At 46.7% G+C, this 24,116-nt stretch overlaps 1 protein-coding gene across 4 annotated transcripts in view; it reads right to left on the reverse strand.

Annotated features, from left to right (window-relative positions):
* CMTR1 (cap methyltransferase 1) overlaps positions 1 to 24,116 on the reverse strand; it is a 57,331-nt gene that overhangs the window by 1,646 nt on the left and 31,569 nt on the right. For 3 of the 4 annotated variants that reach the window (XM_036413560.2, XM_036413561.1, XM_036413559.1), the window contains 15 exons: positions 20,542 to 20,740; positions 19,435 to 19,553; positions 17,635 to 17,731; positions 17,192 to 17,324; positions 16,368 to 16,547; positions 9,123 to 9,179; positions 8,382 to 8,439; positions 7,840 to 7,908; positions 6,538 to 6,669; positions 5,052 to 5,174; positions 4,325 to 4,416; positions 3,442 to 3,510; positions 2,066 to 2,113; positions 1,098 to 1,210; positions 408 to 516 (listed from right to left, as the gene is read on the reverse strand). In XM_036413560.2, the coding sequence (XP_036269453.1) occupies positions 408 to 516; positions 1,098 to 1,210; positions 2,066 to 2,113; positions 3,442 to 3,510; positions 4,325 to 4,416; positions 5,052 to 5,174; positions 6,538 to 6,669; positions 7,840 to 7,908; positions 8,382 to 8,439; positions 9,123 to 9,179; positions 16,368 to 16,547; positions 17,192 to 17,324; positions 17,635 to 17,731; positions 19,435 to 19,553; positions 20,542 to 20,740 (1,598 nt within the window). Of the gene's footprint in view, positions 1 to 407; positions 517 to 1,097; positions 1,211 to 2,065; positions 2,114 to 2,303; positions 3,128 to 3,441; positions 3,511 to 4,324; positions 4,417 to 5,051; positions 5,175 to 6,537; positions 6,670 to 7,839; positions 7,909 to 8,381; positions 8,440 to 9,122; positions 9,180 to 16,367; positions 16,548 to 17,191; positions 17,325 to 17,634; positions 17,732 to 19,434; positions 19,554 to 20,541; positions 20,741 to 24,116 lie in introns of those variants that run through there. The other variant, XM_036413562.1, reaches the window with a different exon arrangement.

The following is a 24,116-nucleotide window of genomic DNA, read 5'->3' on the forward strand; positions in this document are numbered from 1 at the left end:
TCAGAATGGCTGTTGAAACCTATAATCAACAATCTGACAAATGGACACTGGGTCCTGACAAGGACATTTGGGACCTTGAGTTACTAGAGGCAGGGCTGCGGGCACTCGGCGTGTTCGCACCACCAGGACAGTGTCAGCCAGTTAGGGAAGCAGTGGCTGCTCCATGGGCCAGATGCCCTAAGTGGGATCCTTCCTGGAACCCAGGACCCCCCATCCAGCAGGTCCTGGGATTCCTCTCTGAGCTTACTGCCCAGACCCAGCCACTCCCTGGAGGGGCCGCCCTCCATAACCCTGTAGGGAGGAGTCTGGTCCTTGCTCAGGGGATCCCCTGCATGGGCAATTGATCCCAGAACCTGGCTAGCATCCTGGGAGGAGTGCAGGGGGCTGCTGAGGGACAGGTTACTTACTGAAATGGGGCAATGGCTTCTGCAGGGAGCTCATAGGTAGAGTCCTTGGTTTTCTTGTTGTAGAAGAACTTCCTCTTAGAGCTTTTGCTGAATCCCATCGTCCAGGGCTCTGAGGAGGAAGAGGAAGAGCCCAGGAAGGGCACAGTAACCCAGGCAAATAGGGCAAGCCAACTCAGAGTGTGCCCGCCTTCACTCTGTTCTTCCTTCCCTCCAAAGTGCAGGCAGGGAACAGCCTATGAGGATGCAGCCTTCGTCTCCAGCCCAAAGGGCTTCAGAGGAGGACTGAGACTTAACAGCCCCACCTAGGCCTGCTAACCTGCGCCAGGCAACATCTGTGGGACCCCGGCAGAGGGCCCTGAAGGGGGTTCTACAGGGCACGCAAATGGCCAAGCCGGACTTTCTGGATCTGCTGCGGCCCTCTGAGAACACCCTCTTCCTGCTGTGAGGACACCACGTGAATATCCGAGTTGGGCTCCTCTCTTTCCAGCCCAAACCTAACCCCCAGGACCCACTGCAGGACAGAAGAGGCTCAGGGCACACAATCTTCCCCCAACCCCCCAATGCACCTCAAAGAAATGCCAGCCTGGATGCTACCCACATTCGTAGGGAACCCCTAGCTCTGGTGTAGGCAGGATCTGGGCCAATCACCCTGAGGGAGGCAGGGACAGGGAACAGTCGCTCATCACCCACCATTCACTGTCCTGACGATGTAGAGGCCAGTGGGCACAAAGTGCCGGTCGTCTCGCCCTGTATAGCTGAGCCTTGGGGTGCCGCTGGAGCCCTTGATGATCTTCATCTCCAACCTGGTTTCCCAAGCAGGCATGTGAGCAGGAAGTGGGGAGTGTGCATGAGAGAGAGGAAGCCCTAGCGATAGTCTCTTGCTATCATCAAAATCACACCAACCACAATAGTTCATCTCAGTTCAACCAGGAAACTGAGGCAGAGACATGAGTGAACTGCCCCAAGCCCCACCACAGGTGAGTCCAGTGCTGGGTTCAGAGCTCAGGCTTAGGCACTGAACTCCCAACTAAGCAAAGGCAGGTGGGAGTGACAGACGCCCTGATAGACTGCAGTTGTTGAGGAGTTTCAGGGTGACACCAGTAAGGATAAGCTCTGACACCATGGTTACCACTGCGTCCACTGACTACCACCCATAGCTTCCCTGTGATCACTGTGGCCAGTGAAGAGTTAACACGAGGGCACCGAGCCGAGGGAGGACAGACAGGCGCACACCCAGGAAGAGACCCACAGGTCTGAGCCTGCAACTAAAAGAATCCAAGGAAGCAGTTATGGCCGCTCCCCTCCAGGCTCAGTCTCTCTGTCAGCACCAGGAGCTGGGATTTATGGTGTTTCAAGCAGCTTGCTGCTCTGCCCTCACAGGGACAATCGTAACTATTACAGCATCAATGAGCCCGTATTTCTGCCTGACACACACCCGCGGCTCCCCTCCTGACAGGGTGCTGAATCAGCTCTCAGCCGGGCTCCTGGCTGCAGTGGAGCCACGCTGCCCGGAGGCAGGCGGACAGGCAGGGGTAAAGGCAGGCTGCCAGGGCCAACTCACCACCCACCCGATCCCCACAAAAGACAGCAAATCCTGGCCACTGCTATGCACCCACCTCAATCCTCAAATCCTGAACCACCCTGGTTGAAGCACTCACCTGACAAAAATCTTCTCCATTTCCTCCAGCCGGTACACCTCCTTCACCCTGCGGGTAGAGGGATGGAGAGGATAAAGGCTTCCTGGGGAGGCATTCTTGTCCAGAAGCAGAACATAGGCAGGAGGCTGTGCCTGTCCTTGCCCTCTGCCTCAGGCCCTGCACCCCCCAACCCTTCAAGGTATCACACACACACACACACACACACACACACACACACACCCGCCCCCAGCAGAGTGACACACTGCTATCCTACAGACAAACCCTAGCTTTCAGAGCATCCTCTCAGGCCCACCCCAGGGCACCTGGGGAGTGCAGCTATGGTTATGGAAGGCGGGAAGGAGTGGAAGGGGCAAGAGGTCTCTGCCCGCATCCCACCCCAGCTCATCATAACCGTTCCAGAGGCCAGACACCAAGGCGGAGGCGCTCGCCCACGTCTGACCACTTGGGACTTAGGCCCTCCTGTAGCAGTTATTTCCAAATAGTCCTAACAGGCCTGTTACAACGGGGACGGGGGACTCCTGCCCAGGTGCAGGACTCCCGTTTGATGCCCAGCTCTCCATCTCTGGGGACCCCTGAGCACACCCTGGGAACTGCCACAGGGGAAGGTCCCCAGAGACCCAGCAACCAGGCCACAAGCAGAGAGGCAGGGTCCCTGGGAGCTGGCCCTCCGGACCAGGCAGACAGGACGGTGCAAGCACAGAAAGAAGTTGCTTTTGGACTTTCAGAGGGTATCTAGAAAGAGCATTCTCAGTGCTGGATTTAATTTTAGGTAAATTCTTATTAAAAATAATAATGATTTTGATAAAGTACAAACAGGCATCTCAGTTTCTAGTCAGATGAAGTCCCAGGGGTAACAACTTCAGACGCTGGCCCGGCAATGAAAAGCCAGTCTCCATCATCTGCTCCCTGACTGCCCCACCCGCCTCTGGACCCTGGGACTCTCACAGGACCTAAGAAGGCAGCACACCCTGGCTTCTTCCCAAGCAGTAAGGTCCTGCTCCTTCAAACCATCCTTCTCTTTTTCACGTTCAAAACTCCCATTCCTTCTGGACCCTTTTCTCACTGGGAAAGAATGAAAAGGCCAGGTGACATGCTAATGCTAAAGTGTGAATGGGTGACTCTCAGAGGTGTGAGCTCTCAGCAGCACGAGCATCTAAAATGAGGACATGACTCTGTGGAGGTTCACTCGCTGTGACAGGCAGGATGGGGTGAAGGAGCCACCTATCTAGCACCCCCAAACAAAGCACTCACCAAGGGCACTAACTTTGCCTGGTCCCCTCCACTGGGCCTTCCCACCCCCTACAGGACAGGGAAGGAGGCAATGGCCAGAAAGCAGCAGTAAGGAAGAGGTTTGGGGAGGGGAGAGTCATGCTTACCTGATGGGATTCATGTCAGGCCGACTAGGCTTGGAGACAGCTTTCACAAATTTCTCAGCAAGCTGAATTCTACAATCCAAACCACCACTCAGACACAAGCCAGGTGCCTCCGGCCCGACCCCACCCCAGGGCATTTTCACGGCACCAGTGGATGGAGAATACTTCTGAATCTGCAGCAAACTGCTCCAAGAGGCCATTCTCATGTCCCCTAGGAACTCGCCCTGCCCCGTCCACTAACGTCTGTCTGCACACCCTCTCCCTCTCTGGATTCTGAGCTCTCATCTCACTACAGTTTGGTTGGTTCCCTGAAGTGTGTCTTCAGCTGCGCTCAGGCACCGTCTCCACAACTTCTACGTCATCTGAACTGGACATGTCCTTTCATCACCCTAACCACAGCTGCCTGGTGAACCAACGCAGGAGTGACATCAGCATCCTGGTGCAAGACCTTTTTGTCCTTTGTCGCTCCTTTTTGTCCCTCCCTCCTTTTCAGAAAAAGTGCTTCTGGAGTTGTGGGCTCCAGATGAACTAACTTCAGTGGGCCCATCAGGCATAAGACATGTTCTTCAGAGAAGACCCTTCTCCCCATAAGGTCACCCTCTTGTTCAACCTGAACACAATATCTCCTGAGATCTGAACAGCTGTAGCAAAACAGGAGTGCGTGTATCTGTGAGCAGCAAGGCCCAAGCCCTAGCAAACTCTGAAGTGCCAGCACCATTTCTCACCCTGCCCTTGGAACCAGCCCATGGGTGGAAGAAGGGAACTCTAAGGATGCCCTTAAGCAGAGAAGGCCTGGTGAGGGGCCGAGGCCTGGAGACTGCTGTCACAGAGGTGCCCCGGCCCACCCCCACCTCCCTCCCTCCCCAACCCAGGGCCCAGGTCAGACCGCTGGTTAAAGTGCTGCTCCCGCACGTCGCTGCCATTCAGCACAAGGACATCGAGGATGTGGATGGCACTGATCTTCCGCTGGGCCTTCCCCTAGAAGGACAAGTACACTGCCCACCTTGCCAGGTCCCACTCCACCCACCACTGGGCCTACAGCTGGGGAGGGGAGGGGAGGGGAGGGGAGGGGAGGGGAGGGGAGGAGAGGGGAGGGGAGGGGAGGGGAGGGGAGGGAAGGGCGCCAAACGCAGGGCACTTCTTTTGCCTCCCTCCCAGTTGATTCTCAGCCCAGACTGGCTGGACTCCTGAGCACACAGAGAGCTGAGGCTCAATCTAGTGAGGCTGCCACCATGGTGCTCCAGCCAAGGGCCTGGCTTCCCACCATTGTCAACCACTTCCACGACTGTCCTGAAAGTCACTCGTATGCTGTAACATTCAAAGCTCATGGGAAAGTTGCTTCTTTCCAAAGGGTTCCCTGGTTAAAACTAAATCAGCAACTAAAAAATACCCAGCAGGCCTCCTTCACACGTGGAGACTGAGGTCCTTCCTACCTGAACATACCATGCCCACTGCTTCAGGGAGGGATAGTCACCAGCCTCCCCAGCCCTGAGTGGGACAGCCACGCACCACAGACACTAAACTCTCGCTAACTGGGGAGAAAGGCCAGGCTCAGCTGTGCCCCAGGTTCCCAGCGGGCAGGGCCAGGACACATGAGCAGAACCACCTCTGACCTCCCCTTTCAGCTCATGGACAATCTCCACAGAGAGCAGAGTATCCCGGGGCAGCTCTGTCTTCAGGTCCAGCTTGACCCAGCGGTCTGACTGGCGGCCATCCCACGTGTAGATCTGTGACTTCTGCGAGGGGAGAAAAGGGCTGGGTCAGGCATGGAAGGGGGGGGGGGGGGGGGGGGCTCTATCCATTGAGCCAAACTGGCCAGGGCTATGTAGTTGTTTCTTTGCAACACCACCATCCCGAGGATGTGGATGGCACTGATCTTCCGCTGGGCCTTCCCCTAGAAGGACAAGTACACTGCCCACCTTGCCAGGTCCCACTCCACCCACCACTTCCCTTCCCTCCCCTCCCCTCCCTCCCCTCCCCTCCCCTCCCCTCCGCTCCCGTCCCCTCCCCAGCTGTGGTTGGTGGCTACAGCTGATGGCAGAAGAAAATGTGTAGCTCAGTGGGTCATGCTTCAGTGATAAGACACTGTGTCCTCCACGGCCTCAGCAGAGAGAAGTAGAGATTGGCTCAGTCCTGGTGTAGGGAACAGACCCAGGCACCATTCAAAAGGCCTAAGTCCATGATTAGTGGCCCTCAAGGAAGATCTGGCTTATTGTATATGTCTGAGGTGGGTTTGATAAAGGGTCCAGACAGCAGAGGGGAGAAAATAAAGTAACAGAAAAAAAGGTAAAGTATGAGAGGACGTAGAGAAAGTGAGGAAGAAGAGAAAATTATATAGAAAGACAAGTCAGAATGGAAAGAAAGCAATGATGAGTTGATCCAATCAAGTAACATACAGAACTGCCAAAGAGTCCCCTCAGCTCACCTTAGATTTCCCTTGCTCACACCTGAGGGAAATCTAAGGCCCTAGGTAAGACCAGGTAGTGTCTTTGCAGGAAGGGATGACATGGGGGATGGTGGTGTTGCAAAGAAACAACTACACAGCCCCGGTCAGTTTGGCTCAATGGACAGAGCATCGGCCCATGGACTGAAGGATCCTGGGTTCAATTCCAGTCAAGGTCACACACCGTGGTTGTAGGCTCTATCCTCGGCCCTGGTCAGGATTTGCAGAAGGCAAACAACGTGTCTCTCTCTTATGGGTGTTACTCTGTGTTTCCCTCTCCCTCCCACTCTCTCTAAAAATCAATGGAAAAATATCCTCAGGTGAAGATGAACACAAAAAAAAAAAAAAGAACTACATAGGCTCAAGCCAGATGGGCCTGCTGACCATCCTACTAGCTTAGGAAGCTCCATATAACAAGGAAAGAGGCAGTGTCCCATTAGCAATGCAAATATGAATAAGCAAATACATAAATAAATAAAAGAATGAACGAAAACGGCTAACTCGGGGGGAAAAAGTGAAGTTTCTTGAACTAGCTTCCCTGGGTTAAAGCCCAAGTTCCTTGGTACCAAGAGAACATGCACTGAGTGGCAAGCAGCTGTCCAGATTCCCAGAGGCAAGTCCCTGCCCTGGCTGGGCAGGAAGCCCGCTGCACTTACCCCCAGGCCCAGGAGGAACTTCTGCTCACTGCCAGACACCATGCAGCGGTAGTCGAGCACTGGGCGGATCTTCTCCAAGGTTTTGGAGGTGAGCAGCGTGGGCTTATAGCTGAAGATGTCGATCTCAGTGCCCTGCAGCCCCGGGTCAGAGAAAACACGGCTGGGTTGGGGGAAGGGACAGGCGCTCAGTATGGGTGTGGGTGCCTACACAGGAGTGGGGCAGGCTGGGAGAGGTGAGGGACGGGAAGCACATGCTCCTGAAACACCCCCTGCACCCCAGCTCTCACTGACCAAGCACTAACTGCGGTTAATTCCACCGGCCTTTAGTGTTCCTTTAGGACCGATTAGGGGAGGCTGGGAAAGGAAACCATACCGAGACTCCAAGTACAGATCGATTTACCTGAGCTCTAAGGAAATGTCACCAGGATATAAGAGTCACGCTTTCAATAAAGCTGAAGGCAAGGACTTGCCAGCATTCAATTTGAGAGCAAATAAGTGATCTCTCCGGCCCATTCAGAAAAACAGACACATGCTATTCTTTTGAGGCCATCTTCAACCTCATTCTCAAAACCAGCACAATGGCCCATGACCTGGGCCAGATTCAAATGAAACCCAGGGAAAAGCTGGAAGGTGGGTGGTAGGGGGAAAAAAAAAAAAAAAAAAAAAAAAAAAAGAGGCAGAATTCCAAGGACCAGGTCATCAAAAACAGGACAGGGAGCCGAAACCGGTTTGGCTCAGTGGACAGTGTTGACCTGCGGACTGAAAGGTCCCAGGTTCGATTCCGATCAAGGGCATGTACCTTGGTTTCGGGCACATCCCCGGTGGGGGATGTGCAGGAGGCAGCTGGTCAATGTTTCTCTCTCATGGTTGTTTCTAGCTCTCTATCCCTCTCCCTTCCTCTCTGTAAAAAAAACAATAAAATATATTTTTAAAAAACAGGACAGGGAGCCTAGGGTTGGGCCAGACCCATTACAGAGCTCTCCTGGCAGCCCCTCTCAGCCCCCTGCCCAGCTCCCCTGCCCCAGTTCAACCCATAATTCATTTCTCCTCTGCAGGCAAATCTCACGGCACCCTAGACTTGCAGGCACCATCGTCTGTCTGGGCGGCAAGAATGCTGAGCACAACATATCGTAGGAACAAGAATCTTCAGGGAGCCTGATGGGCTCTCGGGGACTCAACACCCTACACCCCAGGTTCCCACTCAGTCCAGCCCTCTGGAGGCCAGGCATCTGGGGCCTCAGTGAGACCGCCGACATCTAGAATCAGGCCTCTGACTTTATTTTCATCGGGCACTCAACTTACCTGGATCAGCTCAAAGAACTTAGACTTTGGGTCTGAGGAGGAAGGAGCCACACGAGCCTGGTCCGGGATCTGAAAATAGGCAGCAGAGAGTTTTGGTTTTCAAACGCACTTTTGACCAAACCTGTTAGTCTACATGAGCGAGGGTAGGTCAGACTGGGGCAGAGGAAACGGCATGTAGCACGGGAACTAGGAAGAAGGGGTGGAGGTGGGTAATGCAGTCACCGCCCCCTTTCAGGCCCTGTGGCAGCCCAGCCCATGTGCCACTTCCCTCTCTCTGGGGCTGTCAATGGTCAGTGCTGCTACACAGGATCACCAGCAGCAAAATGAGGCCTGCTCACACACCACCTTTGTCCTTTATGACCCAGCTGTAGGGCCCAACTGGCAGTAAAGGACCAAGCAGGTAACGCCCAGCAATGCTGGGACTTCCAGCTCTGGAATGCTGTGAGGGTAGGCAGACATTTTCATGGGCGATTGGGAATCAAACCTATTCTTTATAGCTTCCCTGCCCTGGAGCAACAACGGACTGAGGTCAAGATGCTCACCCCCCAAAGACGGAGGCACTGTTTCCGGATCTCTGCCTGCCGAGGCTCACTCAGGGTCCTGGGAAAATGAAGCCAGCAAGTGATTGGAGACTTCATGAGGTACAAGTGGACCTCCTGTGCGCCCTCAGAAGCCCAGAGAGGAAGCCCAGAAATGAACGTGCGCACACGCCCGGAGGCCACGGAGCCATTAGCCCAAAGTGCTTATCCACTCACTCCCCTCAGCGCCACAAAGGGAGAGGCGGTCCCTGGGCTGTGGAAGCCAGGGTGCCTCACACAGCCTTCCTCCAGTGACCCAGCGCCACATCTGGCTCCTGCCCTGCGGCAGAGGCCAGTGAGTCCATCCCAGTGGACATCACCAGGCCTCAGAAAGCTGAATTAGCTTATGCTTGGCCCTGTCAGAGGTCTTCCCTGACCAGGCCTACCTTTCCCCTCTGACCACTCTTTATTCTGGGTCTCCTCCGTTATGTATTCTACGCCCTCTGATACACTGCTAATAACTTCTCCTGCATCCTTTTCCTAGGATACGCTCACCTTCCCAAAGACATCATAAAGTCTCTGAGGACAAGGTTCATGCCAAATGCTTCTCTGGCATCCTTCACAGACCACAGCAGAGTGGGAGATAAAAGAGTACATATTTTTAAATGTTTGTTGAAATGAAATAAGCAAAGAACGCAGGGGGAGGAGCAAAACCAAGAGCTTTTCCCTTGAAGTAGATGAATCCTGTAAAGGGGGAAAACTCACGTGTCTTGAACAAAGGCATGGATTTTGGCCAGAGCTTTGATCTGCAGACTACAGTGGCTAGAAGAAAAAAGAAAAAAAAGTTTTGATCTCAGAAGGATTACCAAGAGATAGCCAGAAGACATCAGGACAGAGAAGTTTAGCAGGAGCATGGACCATCTATATTTGGGGGAGGGCTGGAGAGTTAAAGAGAACCCCCTCAACTACACGCCAAAATACAGTTATATGGGAGCAATGAGTCAAACCTCTCATATATTCAGATCCCAAGTCCTGCTAAAAGCAAGGTTTTGATCCCATCTGTACTAATGTGAAAGTGGTGATTCTAAATAAAACAACAAAGTCCAGACCCAGTTTACAGACTAAACTGACTCAAGCCACCTATACTAACAGCTGCCCTTTCTACTCTAGTGTCCATTGTTCTTTTACATACACTTTCTGACATTTAAAGAAAAGTATGAGACGTGATAAAGCAAGAAAGTGTGACCCACTGGCAAAGGGAAACATCTCAAAGACCCAGAGATGGTCCAAATGGTAAAATTACTAGACAGGGCCTTTAAAATAACTGAAAAACTTGTTAAAAGATCTACTGGAAGGGTGGGATGGGAACCGGGTGGAGGGGAGCTATGGGAGGAAAAAGGAGAAACAACTGTAATAATCTGAATAAAGATTTATTAAATTTAAAAATAAATAAACCAATACATTTTCATTTTTATTTTTTTTAAAAGATCTACTGGAAAAGGTGTATAACATTAATAAGAAGATGGAAAATATCAACAGAAATATAAAAACTATATTTTTTAAAAGCAAATAAGGCCTGGCCAGGTTGCTTAGTTGGTTGGAGCATTGTCCCATACATTGAAAGGTTGCGGGTTCAATTCCAGGTCAGAGCACATACTCAGATTGTGGATTCGATGCCCAGTGGGGGAACATACCGAAGGCAAATAATTTATGTTTTTCTCTCTCTCTCTCTCTCTCTCTCTCTCTCTCTCTCTCTCTCTCTCTCTCTCTCCTTCCTCTCTCTCTAAAAATCAATAAACATATCCTTGAGTCAGGATATAAAGAAAAGCAAAAAAATAATAATAGACATAAAATATATATTAGAGATAAAGAATGATTTTGATGGGCTCATCAGCAGACTGAATACTGTAGAGGAAAGAATCAGTGAACATGAGGGAAGACAGAAACTCAAACTGAAACATGAAGAGGTAAAAAGTGAAAACTATAATAGCTCTGTGGACAATAACAAGCAGTTTAACATAAATATTAACTGAAATCTCAGAGCAGAGGAAAGAAGTAATAGGACAAAAATATTAACAAGTTAATAGCTAAGAATTTCTCCAAATCGATTAATGAATCAATCTATAGATCCAAGGTTAAGAAATCCTAAGCAGAATCCATACAAAAAACATACAACACATATAATCACATCCTGGTCAACATGCTGGAAACAAAGGTCATCATGAATGCAATCAGAAAAGAAAGGACACATGACATGCAAGCAAGCAATGGTAACAATAATGGCTGACTTCTCATCAGAAAACAAGGAAGCCGAAGCCGGTTTGGCTAGTAGTAGAGCATCGGTCTGTGGACTGAAAGGTCCCAGGTTCAATTCCGGTCAAGGGCATGTATGTTGGTTGCGGGCACATCCCCCGTGGGGGGTGTGCAGGAGGCAGCTGGTCGATGTTTCTCTCTCATCAACGTTTCTAGCTCTCTATCCCACTCCCTTCCTCTCTGTAAAAAAAATCAATAAAATATATTAAAAAGAAAAAAGAAAACAAGGAAAGCAGAGAACAATATCTTTAAAGTGCTAGGGGAAAACACTGCCAACTTTGAAATCTGTATCTAATGAAAATACCCTCGAAAAGTGAAAGGGAAATCAAACATTATCAAAAGACAAAAGCTGAAGAAATTAAGTCTCCAGTAGACTTGTTCTACAAAAAACAGACTAAAAGGCTCCTCTCCTGCCCTGCCTGGGCCCTGGTCAGGGTGCATATGTTTCTCTCACATTGATGTTTCTCTCTGTCTTTCCCTCTCTCTTCCATTCTCTAAAAAATATACGGACAAATATCTGCGGGTGAGGATTAACAATAACAATACAAAAACAAAAAAAAATAGACTAAAAGAAATTCTTTAGGGAGAAAGAAAATTATTCCAAATAGAAAGCTGGTTCTGCAGAAAGGAATGAAGAACACCAGAATGGGTAAATTTGTCAGTAAATATCAAGGAACCTTTAAAAATAATTAGATGCACAAACATAAGAGCTGTGTATATCTTTAAATCTCTTTAAAAGATTATATACTGTTTAAAATAAAAATAATGGCAATGTAAAATACGGTTTTCTATAAAACAAAAGCACAAAGGAAGGAAAACTATAAATGCATGTTTACTGTAGTATGGTTCTTACATTGTTCATGAAGCAGAATACTTTTTGAAGATAAAGTACAATAAATTAAAGATGCACATTGTAATCTCTAGAGTTAACTAAAACATTATGTACAAAAGGCATAGAAAAATCCAGAGATAAAAAGAAATACTACAAAAATATACTGAATTCACTCCCCCCCAAAAAAAGGAACAGAGAAACAAGTAAAAGGCAGGATGAACAGAAATCAAACAACCAAGATAGAGGTTTAAACCCAAACCTAGCAACAATTACAGTCCTTGAAAATGTACTAAACACCCCATTTAAAAGTTAGAGACTGTCACAATGGATAAAAAGGTAAGACTCAACCATATGCTATTTATAAACACAAAGACAAATTGAAAATAAAAGAACATAAAAAGATAAACCATGCAAATACTAAGCAAAAGAAAGGTGATGTGGCTATATTGATATCACAAAGTAGATTTTAAAACAAAGAGTATACACTACAAATAAAGAAGGATACTTTATTATTAAGACAAAATAATCCTAAATGTGCATGTGCCTACTAATAACAAAAATCCCAAATATATAAAGCAAAAACTAATAAAACTAAAGAAATGACAAATCATAATTGAACAATCATAACTAAATACTTTAACAGCCCTCCTTAAGCTATTGACAGAATAAGAAATCGAATATCAGTTAAGATGTAGATTTGAAAATCACTATGAACCAACTCGACCAAATTAACATTCATAGAACACTATACTCAACAACAGCAGATGGCATATTCACCAAGATAGATCATATAATAGGCCATAAAAAAAGCGTCAATAAATTTCAAAGGATGAAAATCATATAGAGTATATTTTGAGTATAATGGGACAAAATCTAATAGGTATCTTGGAAATCCCAAAATATCTAGATATTAAATATCACATATCTCATAATTTGTTCTTTCATATATCAAGATTAAGGGAAATTTTAAAAATATTTTGAATTGTACAATGACAAAAAAAGATATATCAAAATTTGGGAGCTAAGCAATCCTTAAAGAAAATTTTAATATGGTTAATTTTTTTATTAATACATTATTATCTGTGTACATATACCATTGCTCCCCTCCCCTCAATACATGCCCTTCCTCCCCAGAGTTTTGTGTCCATTGGTTGTACTTATATGCATGTATACAAGTCCTTCGGTTGATCTCTTATCTCCCCCAGATCTCCGCTGTAATTTGACAGTCTGCTTGTTGCTTTACTGTCTCTATATCTATCTTTTGGTTCAACAGTTTATAATGTTCTTTATTATCCATAAATGAGTGAGGTCACGTGGTGTTTCTCTTTCATTGACTGGCTTATTTCACTCAGCATGATGTTCTCCAATTCCATTTAGGTTGCTGCAAATGATGAGAATTTCTTCTTTTTTATGGCAGCATAGTATTCCATTGTGTAGAAGTACCATAGTGTTTAGATCCAAGCATCTGCTGATGGGCACCTAGGCTGTTTCCAAATCCTAGCTATTATAAATTGTGCTGTTATGAACATAGGGGTGCATATATCCTTTCTGATTGGTGTTTCTATCCTCAATAGTTTCTTGGGATATATTCCTAGGAGTGGGATTACTGGATCAAATGGGAGTTCCATTTTCAGTTTTTTGAGGAAGCTCCAAACTGTTCTCCACAGTGGTTGTACCAGTCTACATTTCCACCAGCAGTGCACAAGGGTTCCTTTTTCTCTGCAACCTCGTCAACACTTGTCGTTTGTTGATTTGTTGATGTTGGCCTTTCTGACAGGTGTGAGATGGTACCGCATTGTTGTTTTGATTTGCATCTCTTGGATAATTAGTGACTTTGAGCATGTTTTCATGTGCCTCTTGACCTTCCTTTTGTCTTCTTTTGAGAAGATTCTATTTAGATCCATTGCCCATTTTTTAATTGGGTCATTTATCTTCCTTTTATTAAATTGTATAAGCTGTCTGTAGATGTTGGAGATTAAACCTTTATCAGTGATAACATTTGCAAATATGTTCTCCCATACAGTGGGCTTTCTTGTTGTTTTGTTGATGGTTTCTTTTGCTGTAAAAAAAGCTTTTTATTTTGATGTTGTCCCATTTGTTTATTTTCTCTTTAGCTTCCATTGCCCTAGGGGCAGTATCAGTGAAGAAGTTCTTTTGGCATATGTCTGAGATTTTGCAGCCTGTGGATGCCTCTAGTATTTTTATGGTTTCCCGTCTTATGTTTAAGTCCTGTATCCATTTTGAATTTATTTTTGTGTATTGTGTAAGTTGGTGATCTAGTTTCATTCTTTTACATGTATCTGTCCAATTTTCCCAATACCATTTATTGAAGAGACTGTCTTGACTCCATTGTATGTTTGTGCCTCCTTTGTCAAATATTAATTGAGCATAGTGATTTGGGTTGATATCTGGATTCTCTATTCTATTCCATTGATCTATATGTCTGTTCTTGTGCCAGTACCAGGCTGTTTTGAGAGCAGTGACTTTGTAATACAGCTTGAAATCTGGTATTGAGATCCCTCCTACTTTACTCTTCTTTCTCAGGATTGCTGTGGCTATTCGGGGTCTTTTATTGTTCCAAATGAACTTTTGGAGAGTTCTTTCTAGGTCAGTGAAATATGCCGTTGGTATTTTAATGGGGAGTGCATTGAACCTATAGATTGCTTTGGGAAGTATGGAGATTTTAATGATGTTGATTCTACCAACCCATGAACATGGTATGTTCTTCCATCTGTTTACATCTTTTTCTATCTCTTTTTTTCAGTGTCGTATAGTTTTCCGCATATAGGTCTTTTACCTCCTTAGTTAAGTTTATTCCTAGATATCTTAATTTTTTTGGTGCAATGGTAAATGGGATTGCCTTTTTAGTCTCTGTTTCTGCAAGTTCACTATTGGTGTATAGAAATGCCATATATTTCTTGGCGTTAATTTTGTATCCTGCTACATTGCCAAATTCATTTATTAAGTCTATTAGTTTTTTGATGAAGTCTTTTGGGTTTTTTATGTACAATATCATGTCATCTGCAAATAAGGATAATTACTTCTTCTTTTCCAATTTGGATGCCTTTTATTTCTCTTCTTGTCTAATTGCAATGGCTAGTACTTCCAGTACTATGTCAAACAGGAGTGGTGAGAGTGGGCATCTCTGTCTTGTTCCTGTTAATATGGTTACATTTAAATGCTACATCTAAGTGATTAATTAATTAAAATAAATAAATTCCTTTGTTCTTACTTTTTGGGCTTAATTTGCTCTTCTTTTTCTAGCTACTTTTAGATTTTTTCTTTTAATATATTTATGTATTAATAATAGTATAAACTAGGGAAATTTATTTCATTTAAATATATAAGTATATTTAAACCAATAAGAACATCAAAAGAATACATATTTAGAGACTAATATCCCTTATAAACATAGACACAAAAATCATTAATAAAAAATTAGTAAATCAAATGTAGCATTATATGAATGATAACTCATGACCAACTCGAGTTTATCCAAAAATGCAAGATTTGGCCTGGCAAGCATGGCTCAGTGGTTGAGCTTCAACCTATGAACCAGGAAGTCACAGTTTGATTCACAGTCAGGCCATATGCTCGGGTTGCAGGCTCGATCCCCAGAGTGGGGCGTGCAGAAAGAAGCTGACAAATGATGCTATCTCATCATTGATGCTTCCATCTCTCTCCCTCTCCCTTCCTCTCTGAAATCAATAAGAATATATTTTTAAAATAAAATAAAGTAAATGCAAAATTTATCTGCCATCTGAAAATCATCAATGTAATTCACTATAAATGAAATTTTAAAAATTTCTATAGATAGATAAAAAATATCTGATAAAATTAAACATCTATTCATGATTAAAAACGTCAGCAAACAAAGAATAGAAGAAAATTTGGTCAAACTGATAAAAGGCAACTGCAAAAAACCTACAGCTAATATCATACTTAACGGTTAAACATTTTACACTTAAACTCAAGAACAAGGGTAGGATATCTGTTCTCATCCTTCATCATCATACTGGAGGAACCAGTAAGTGCAATGAGGCAAGAAAAGAACAGAATTACCATTAAGATCCAGCAATTCCACTTTTGGTATTTCTCCAAAAGAACTAATATCAGGATATTGGTATCAGCACCCCATGTTCACTGTAGCACTATTCACAATAGCCAAGATGTGGAAACAATCTAAATGTCCATTACGGATAAATGGGTAAAATTTCCTTATTTGCCCTCCCCCCAAGAAAGTACTTCTACTGACTCATTGCTGCTATATAACTCTCCAAACTACTTAAAAAAAACTTCTAATGCTTGCCCACCTAGAAAACTGAGCCAACTGTCACAACTTTATATTATTACCACTAGTAAGGAGGAAAATAATTAAACAAGGTTAAAAACAAAAAAATGCCAGCATTCAGATCACCTATCTGGAGAACTTATGAACTCTCAAAAACTTTGGTACAGAACTTCCAAAGCATCTTGTATTTTACATTCCAGCCACTTCCTGCCTCCAAACAGAGGCTTCACAAGGCAGTAGCCATGATGGCCTCTTACAGAAGCAATTACAGGGAAATTACTCCTGCCTCTGGGGGCACAGAGCTGCTCTCTGTTAGATTTCACTACCATAGCATCAGGCTCCCAGGGGCATGGCTATGGCGGCCAGGCTCCCACCAGCCACCCTTGTGACAGGCATGGGAGCAGGATGAGTGTCCCCAAGGTGTGCTTACGTCCCAGAGAGCCCTGGAACAAGCAGACCAATCCCAGTTACCAATTTTTCAGGGTTGACAAAATGATACCAAGAGCAAATCATTTTAGTCCTTCACTCTCTGCCCTTCCTAATGGTGCCAGCAAAAAACACCTGGTTTGCTTACCTCTCATTGGACCGTATCATGTAGTCGGTAAATTCAGGGTCTCCCTTGATCACCTCCAAGGGAACCACAATGTTGACATCGGACTCGGTGTTCCGCAGCTGGTTGAGTTTAATATTGATTGAGAAGAGGTACTCCCGCACGTCATCGATGCCCACCTTCAGGCCCTTGCACACCACATACCTGGCAGGAGAAACCCTGTCACTCCATGGAGCAAGGGCCTCCCTGCCAGTATTCCTCCTCTCCAAGCCCCTGGCTGAGTCATGAAGCTCAACAGCCTTAAGTCTATGCACAAAGAACAGCACAGACTGTGCTGCAAAAGTTCACCTCAAATTCTCAGTGGTTCCCAATTGCCCTCTGCCAGGCTGAAGGGGTCTAATTTAACAGACTCATCGATTAGACTCTCCAAAATGGGGCGCAGAAAGCTCGTGTTTTTAACAAGACACCAGCAATTCAGATCGGCCACATCTCCCATGTTGTGCCCACCTGGATGCCAACAGTGCCCTGGCTGGTGCCCCCTGCCCTGACCAACCCATGTCTCTCCAAGTTTCCCTTCTACTGACCACCTTCTCCTTCCTGGGCAAGCCAAGGATCCCCCACATAAGTGTGGTGAACAGGCTTGTGGAGAAGAAGGCAGAGGCTGACTGGCAAATCACAGGACCAGTAAAATCCAATTCCTGACCCCCCACCCCGCCCCTTGGCTCTTATCACTTCTTTAAAGTCAAGGCTTTTAATGTAGCCTGAGTGGCCATACCAGAGAGATGTATCAGGTACTGCGTTCTGACATTTAGCCAACTAGTCTGATGAAAATGGAGAGGAAAGCTTACCTCTCTGAGTTGGCAGGACGGCTGGTAATCGGCTTAAAGAGACATACTCGTTCAAAGCAGCTGTACAGCAGGTAGATGAGCCCCACGCTGAACGGGGTGAACAGGTCGAAGGTTTTGCAGATGAAGTGGCCTCCTGGATTAGAGAGAAAACACCAAGAGCAATCAGTGGTTCTAGTCCAGGAGGTGGGTAAGGTAATTGCAGGGAGTAAATATTACCAAGTCAGAGACTCAGAACCTGCGTCCATTAAAAGTCAGAGGCAACTTAAGGGGGAGACTGAGCTTTGGAGGGGACTTGGAGGATTCTATAGCACTTTCTTCCCTAAATTCCTCATTCAGCTACCTGTCACCTGTCATAAGAATTTTTTTTTAACTTCCAAGCCAACTCTTAAGCATGCTCTTATCCAGCAGGGGCCCCAGGGTTGAGACAACAAAGGGAGTGTCACCTGTCCGGACAACAGAGAGCGCCATGAGGAACTGGCAGAGCAGCAGCTGCTTGCTGAGGATCTCCTGCAGGTTCTCCTGGCCCTCCACGGAGAAACCCTGAAATGGAGCACAAGGGTCAGGGTGGGAACCAGAGTGATGAAGACTGAAAAGGCATCCTTACCTTATCTTCACCGACTTCTTCCACCACCTGACAGAGACACAGCTCGGCACCTGAATTACTTTGGCACGGTCTCATGGCTCATTACAAATAGGACCCAGGCCTGATGACTGGACCAGTGCCATTTCCAGGGGTGGAACCAAGTCTCCTTTTCCAAGAAGATGGTCCAGAAAATTGTAAAGCTCACTTAAGAATCCAAGGGAAGAGTAAGACAGAACCAAGGCGAAACACGGGCTAGTCACAGGCCAACTGCAGGACAGGAAACAGAAAGCCCCGGTGAGTCTGACAAGGCCCGGGAAGCACACGTGGCACGTACACTCTGCCTGGGCTCACTCAGCCTCTGGACTGACCGCAAGACAGGCCCATTTGGTGACAGGAGAAAAGTCAGCAAAACTCTGACACACAGTGACCTCTCTCTGCTGATTAAGGATTTTCTCACAAAACCATTCTCCTGTCCCAAGACCATGAAGCCTCTCCTTGTAGCTGGCAGGATCTCTGGCCAGAGCGTTGGCTTAAAGAGCGCAGGTACGCTGCTATTCCTGGAGTGGTGTCCCTCCCTGTGAGAGCCCAGCAGGGAGCAGAGAGCCAAGCTCAGCGCGGCCAGGGCTAGGGGCCTGGGATAGGGCAGATCTTTAATGGGCACAGTTTCAATTCTGCAAAATGAAAACAGCCTGAAGATTTGTTTCAGGACAATGTTAATATATTTAACACTACTGGACTGTTCACTTGAGAATGGCTGAGATGTGCAGTTTAAGTTGGGTGTTTTCACAATAATAATAATAAGTAAACGAGGCTGTCATTTGTTAAATTGGCCCCAACCAGGTCTCCCTGACTCAGTCCTATGAATGTAATAGCTAAATGACCCAGAATAAAAAATCCAAATTTATAGATGCTCCTCAAAATTCATGCCTGTTTATAAGGTAAATCAAAAAAGAAAACAAACAAAAACCCAGCCCAGGTCACCAGTCTACAGTGCTGAAGCTGAAAGACAATCCTGAGTTGCCCCTCTAGCTGCCGGAGTGCAATGGCTGCCTCCCCAGCACCATCAGACCCTGCAGCTGCTCACCGGGCGCAGCTTCCCCCGCCCCAGCCTGTCTGTTGTTCCCTGCTGAGCACATGCTTTCAGACCCTATGCTGACGCCCGCGCAGTCCTTCACCTTTCCACAGCTAATACCTGAAAGGCCACCCAAGTTGCTCCAGAGGTTTCACTAAACTATAGCCATGTGACCCTGGAGCAACTGCCACATTCTCCGTGCTGCCTCTAGGCCAGCGGTCAGCAAACTGTGGCTCGAGAGCCTGTGGCTCTTTGGCCCCTTGAGTTTTTAGCACAGGCCAGGTTAGGAGTACCCTAATTAAGTTAACAACAATGTACCTACCTATATAGTTTAAATTTTAAAAATCTGGTTCTCAAAAGAAACTTCAATTGTTGTACTGTTGATATTTGGCTCTGTTGACTGAGTTTGCCGACTACTGCTCTAGGCCAAAAGAATAAAACTTAATTCATACATCCCCTACTACCTGAATAGTGAGCTAGCACCTACGAGGGCAGCTAAAGGGCTAATAAAACAAAGCAAAAGCAATTCTCAAGCCTCTAAGGAGATAAACCCCTAAAGCACCAGCCTATAGAAAACGGGTCACCTACCCCATCGGCCATCAGAAAGTGGACACCCTTTCGATCTGTGTTATCCAGGACAAAATTCCGAAAAGCAGTGATGTTCTCTGGACGGGTGATGTCTCCATCTCCATCGATCCCACCCTCGCCTGCAGGACACAAGATCCACATGAACCTCATCGGTCCTGTGCATCCCAAGATTGGGACATGAGCTCCCTGGGGCTGTGAAAGGGTACCAAGTGGGCCTTGAGTTCCCGGAGAAAAGCCCCTGAGGAGCAACTCACTGCAGGACCCCCACCACCACCACCACTGCAGGGCTGCCTTACAGTGACGGGCCAGGCAGACACAGGCTTGCTGTATGGAATAAAGCAGAGATGACAAGAACTTAACCAGCCAAAAGGATCAACTGAACAGAGGGCCTTCGTCCTCAAGCCCAAGTTGTGTTTAAAGGACCTACATTTCAGAACCAATTTCAACTTTTTTTTTGGCTAATCCTCACCTGAAGGTATCTTTTCCCATTGATTTTCAGAGTGGAAAGGAGGGGGCAGAGAAACATGGTCAAGAGAGACACACATTCAATTGGTTGCCTCCTGCACGCACCCCAAACAGGGCCGATGATTGAACCTGCAACCCAGGTATGTGCCTGTGACTGGAAATGGAACCTGAGACCCTTTGGTTCGCAGGCCAATGCTCTAACCACTTAACCACACAGGTCCCAACATTACCTTTCACTAAGGACTGTTAAAAAAGAACTTGGGACCTGGTGCCAATCACAACAATCAAGCCAGGTAGGTGAGGGGCCTGCTGCAGAGCAGCTGAGCTGTCTGTTATCGGTACTTTTCATACCCCGACACACGCTGGTATGTTAATGACGCTGCCAGTTCTCAGCCAGAGATCAGGCAATTTCATTATCTCCTATCACCAGAGAAGAAAGGAGGGATGCATATGGCCTGGATGCAAGTGTAACCTGGACCCCTCAGGCCTGGGCAAAAAGGGACAGACTAGAGGGAACCAAGACCTTCGTGACATGGACTGGGAGACCTAGGAAAGAAAACATGGCAAGTGGGTAACAGCTGCTTCTGGCCTGTCTCCCCAAAGGCTGTCCCACGGTCCCTGGTATCCTCCCGCATGTCCTACCGTAGTAAGGTTCAAAGAGTTCGCTGGAGGCCGAGTAGAAGTCCTCCAGCTTGAAGTCATTCGGGCCCTTCAGGGTCATCCCAAAGCCCTTTGCGTGCCACTTCTTCCTCCACAGCACGTACTCCGAGAAGCCCCCGGGGCCTGCACAGACATCAGCAAAGTACAGAAGCTCCGCTTCCCGGTCCTTCACCAGTGGTTTCTGCAAAGGCCAGAGGAGGACAGGAGAAGGGGAAAGATGGCTCAGTGGTAGGAAGGAGGAGGCAGGGAGTGAAATCAGCCTTTCCCCAAGCACAGTGCAGAGTTCCCCCAAGGCCGCACACCAAGCAAGTATATCCCGAGCCCATCACCCCCCATCGATATGCCTTTCACACCCCACTGAAAACATCTTACTGGGCACTGGGTGTGTACTTTTTGTCTCTCAGCATCTTCACCAGATCCTGCCTATACAAGACCTTGAGCAGAATAGACACTACATCCCCATTACAGAGAGGGGGGGAAGAGACCAAGACACAAAGCGTGCAGGTGCCATTCCCAGCCATCTGCGACAAAGCTAATCGCAGTCCGGTCAGCCTGACTGCTACACTCAGGTCTTCCTGTCCAGCCCAGCACGGGGAGCCTGACCGTCCCCGGTCTCAGTCACAGCGCCCACCTCTCCAGACCACAGTGTCAGCTTCCCTGCTCTCTCCCCGTCCTCATCAGCACTCCCTATTTTCAATTAACTTTTTGTTTTGGAATAATCTTAGATTTACAAAGAAACTGCAAAGACAGAGTTCTTACATACCATTCACCCAGTTTCCAGTTTTACTAATACCTTACACTGTCCAAACTAAGAAGCCAACATTTGTACACTGCTATTCACCAAGCTCCAGACCAGGTTCCGATTTCACTAGAGTCCTTGCTCTGTTCCAGGATCTAATCCAAAACACCACAGTGCATTTAGTCTACACCCCTTCCTCCTCTCTACACCCCTTTTTCCTGCTGCCTTTGCCCCTCTGCTAGCAGGGGCCTGGACTGGGCGTAGCTGGGAGCTGACAAAACAGAGAAAGGAGACACCGGGGTGCAACTTCCAGGCAGCCCTCGGAGCACCCAACCACCGCAGGAATACTGCCTAACTATGTCACAATAACCATTTGAATTTTTATCGGATTATGATTTTGGCCACCTGAGTGTAGCTTTAACTCTCATTACCGTATTTTCTGGCGTATAAGACGACTTTTGAAATGAAAAAAAGTCAACCCAAAATCGGGGGCAAAAGACCAAAATTGCACAAAAATTACCTGCAGATCTTGACGGCAAAGTAAGTCTTTTCTTTGAAGTGGGGGTAGTCTATACAGCGAATATAAAATTCATCCTGAGCCCTAGCTGGTTTGGGTCAGTGGATAGAGCGTTGGCCTGAGGACTGAAGGGTCCCAAGTTGTGGGCTCGATCCCCAGTTGAGGGCATGGAGGAGGCAGCCGATCTATGAATTCTCTCTCATCATTGATGTTTCTCTCTCTCTCCCCCTCTCCCTTCCTCTCTGAAGTCAATAAAAATATATGAAGAAAATAAATGGATAAAATTCATGCTGAACGCAGCATGGACCTGTATCGTGTGTTTGCACTTCCTTTTACACACTTGGGCCCCAGATGGTGAATTCTGTTTGCCCCGACCCTCCACAGCACAGAGGAGGTACCATCTACACCAGGGACAAGAGGCTGAGCTCTCAGAGTGGGAGGCAGAAGACACTGATGACCATCAGCGGGGAGGCAGCTCAGCCTTTGCTCTCTACCAGCTGACATGCCTGAGTGCTTGTCCAGAGCTCTGTAACTGCCAGATCAAGACCAGAAAGCTTGAGGGGAAAGTTAATGAGAGAAATGGAAAACAAATGTGCACAATCCAGTCCATTTCTAGGTGATAAGGGCCTTCCCTCTGAGGACAGCTATCAGCTTTATCAAAACAGTGAAAAAAGTTTTTGGAAAAAGTAGCTTCAGCTAAAAATAAACAGTTATCCTGTATCAAGCCCACGAAGGCATGCTGGGATGCATCAATTCTTTCTCTCCTCCCCTACCACTCCACCCTAGCATTCTTTGTTCCTATCAATTGTCTATGTTTTTGGATTTTATTTATTTGCACACAAAAAAAGACCAATTGGCATTTGCCAAAAACATTATTTTAGCACTTTCCTGACAGCGAGATGGTAATGAGGCAGGGGTCACAAGCTGAAGGCCTGCACACACTGGAAATTGGGAAACTAATGTTCCTCACTGCGGGTGTGCCCTCGCCCCCAGCCCAGGCTCCAGCCTCTCCACCGAGCCACTGGCCCAAAGGAAGACTAGGGGAAGGAAGAGGAATGAAGCAATGAAAGCATCTCACCTCCAAAACGAGGACATAAATATGATCTCATTTTGTGATTTCAAGATATGTGACCCTCCCAGGCCACAGCCAGATCTTTTCATAGAAAGGACAGCTAGGCTTCTCACCTCTTCCACCTTCTGGTGCAGTCAAGGGCAAGCACACAATTTATGTCTTTAAGCTCAAGCTTTCTCAACTATAAAGTGGAACTATTAATAATATAGGTTATTTCTCCTTTTTTTTTTTTTCTTTAATCCTCACCCAAGGATGTTTTTATTGATTTGAGAAAGAGAAACATTGATCAATTGCCTATTGTACACGCCCTAACTGAAGATGGAACCCACAACCTAGGTATGTGCCCTGACTAGGAACCAAATCCACAACCTTTGGTGTATGGGACGATGCTCCAACTAACTGAGCCACCAGGCCAGGGCTGTAGATTACTTCCTGAGTGTTGCAGGATTAAATAAATTACCATCCATCAAAAACCTTTATAAACTATAAAATATAATACTAAACAAACAGGTTATCAACTCAGCTAGATCAACTATCATAAAGTCAAAACTTTGTCCTTCATCTTTTTCTCTTCCCAATGCCTCAGTGGGCACTTTGAACATGCTAATTTCCTCTAAGACATCTCACAAACTTACAGATCTACATTTAGTTTTTGTCTATTATTACACTTCAAAACATGTTTTCTTATTTCAACAATATCCCCAGGCACACAAATTCCTCACATAAAGTTATCCTATATAATAAAAGGATAATATGCAAATCGACTGAAAGGCAGAAGAACCGGTCGCTATGATGCGCACTGACCACCAGGGGCAGATGCTCAGCCAGAAGCTGGGCTCATGGCTCAGGAGCGCAGTGGTGGTGGTGGGAGTCTCTCCTGCCTCCACAGCATCAGACATCCCTTGAGGGCTCCCAGAGTGCAAGAGGGCACAGGCCAGGCTGAGGGACCCCCCCCCCATGCATGAATTCATGCACCAGGCCTCTAGTGGTTTAGCATAGACTTCCAGATATCCAAAGATTCTAAACTACCTTCTTTCCCTAGTCTCTTCCAATTCTTATTTATAATTTATTGATTTCCCTACCCTAGTTTCTTTTCAACTTTTACCACAACCTGAAGAACCAGAAGCACATGGGAAAACCTGAGTCGTGTTCCCCTCCCACTTTCTACCTCTAACCTCTCCATCCCACCCCAGGCTTCAAGTTCTGCATCCGCACTCATATTCCATAAC

This window comes from Pipistrellus kuhlii, unplaced genomic scaffold, assembly GCF_014108245.1.
Source record: "Pipistrellus kuhlii isolate mPipKuh1 unplaced genomic scaffold, mPipKuh1.p scaffold_m20_p_5, whole genome shotgun sequence".
Classification (NCBI taxonomy): domain Eukaryota; kingdom Metazoa; phylum Chordata; class Mammalia; order Chiroptera; family Vespertilionidae; genus Pipistrellus; species Pipistrellus kuhlii.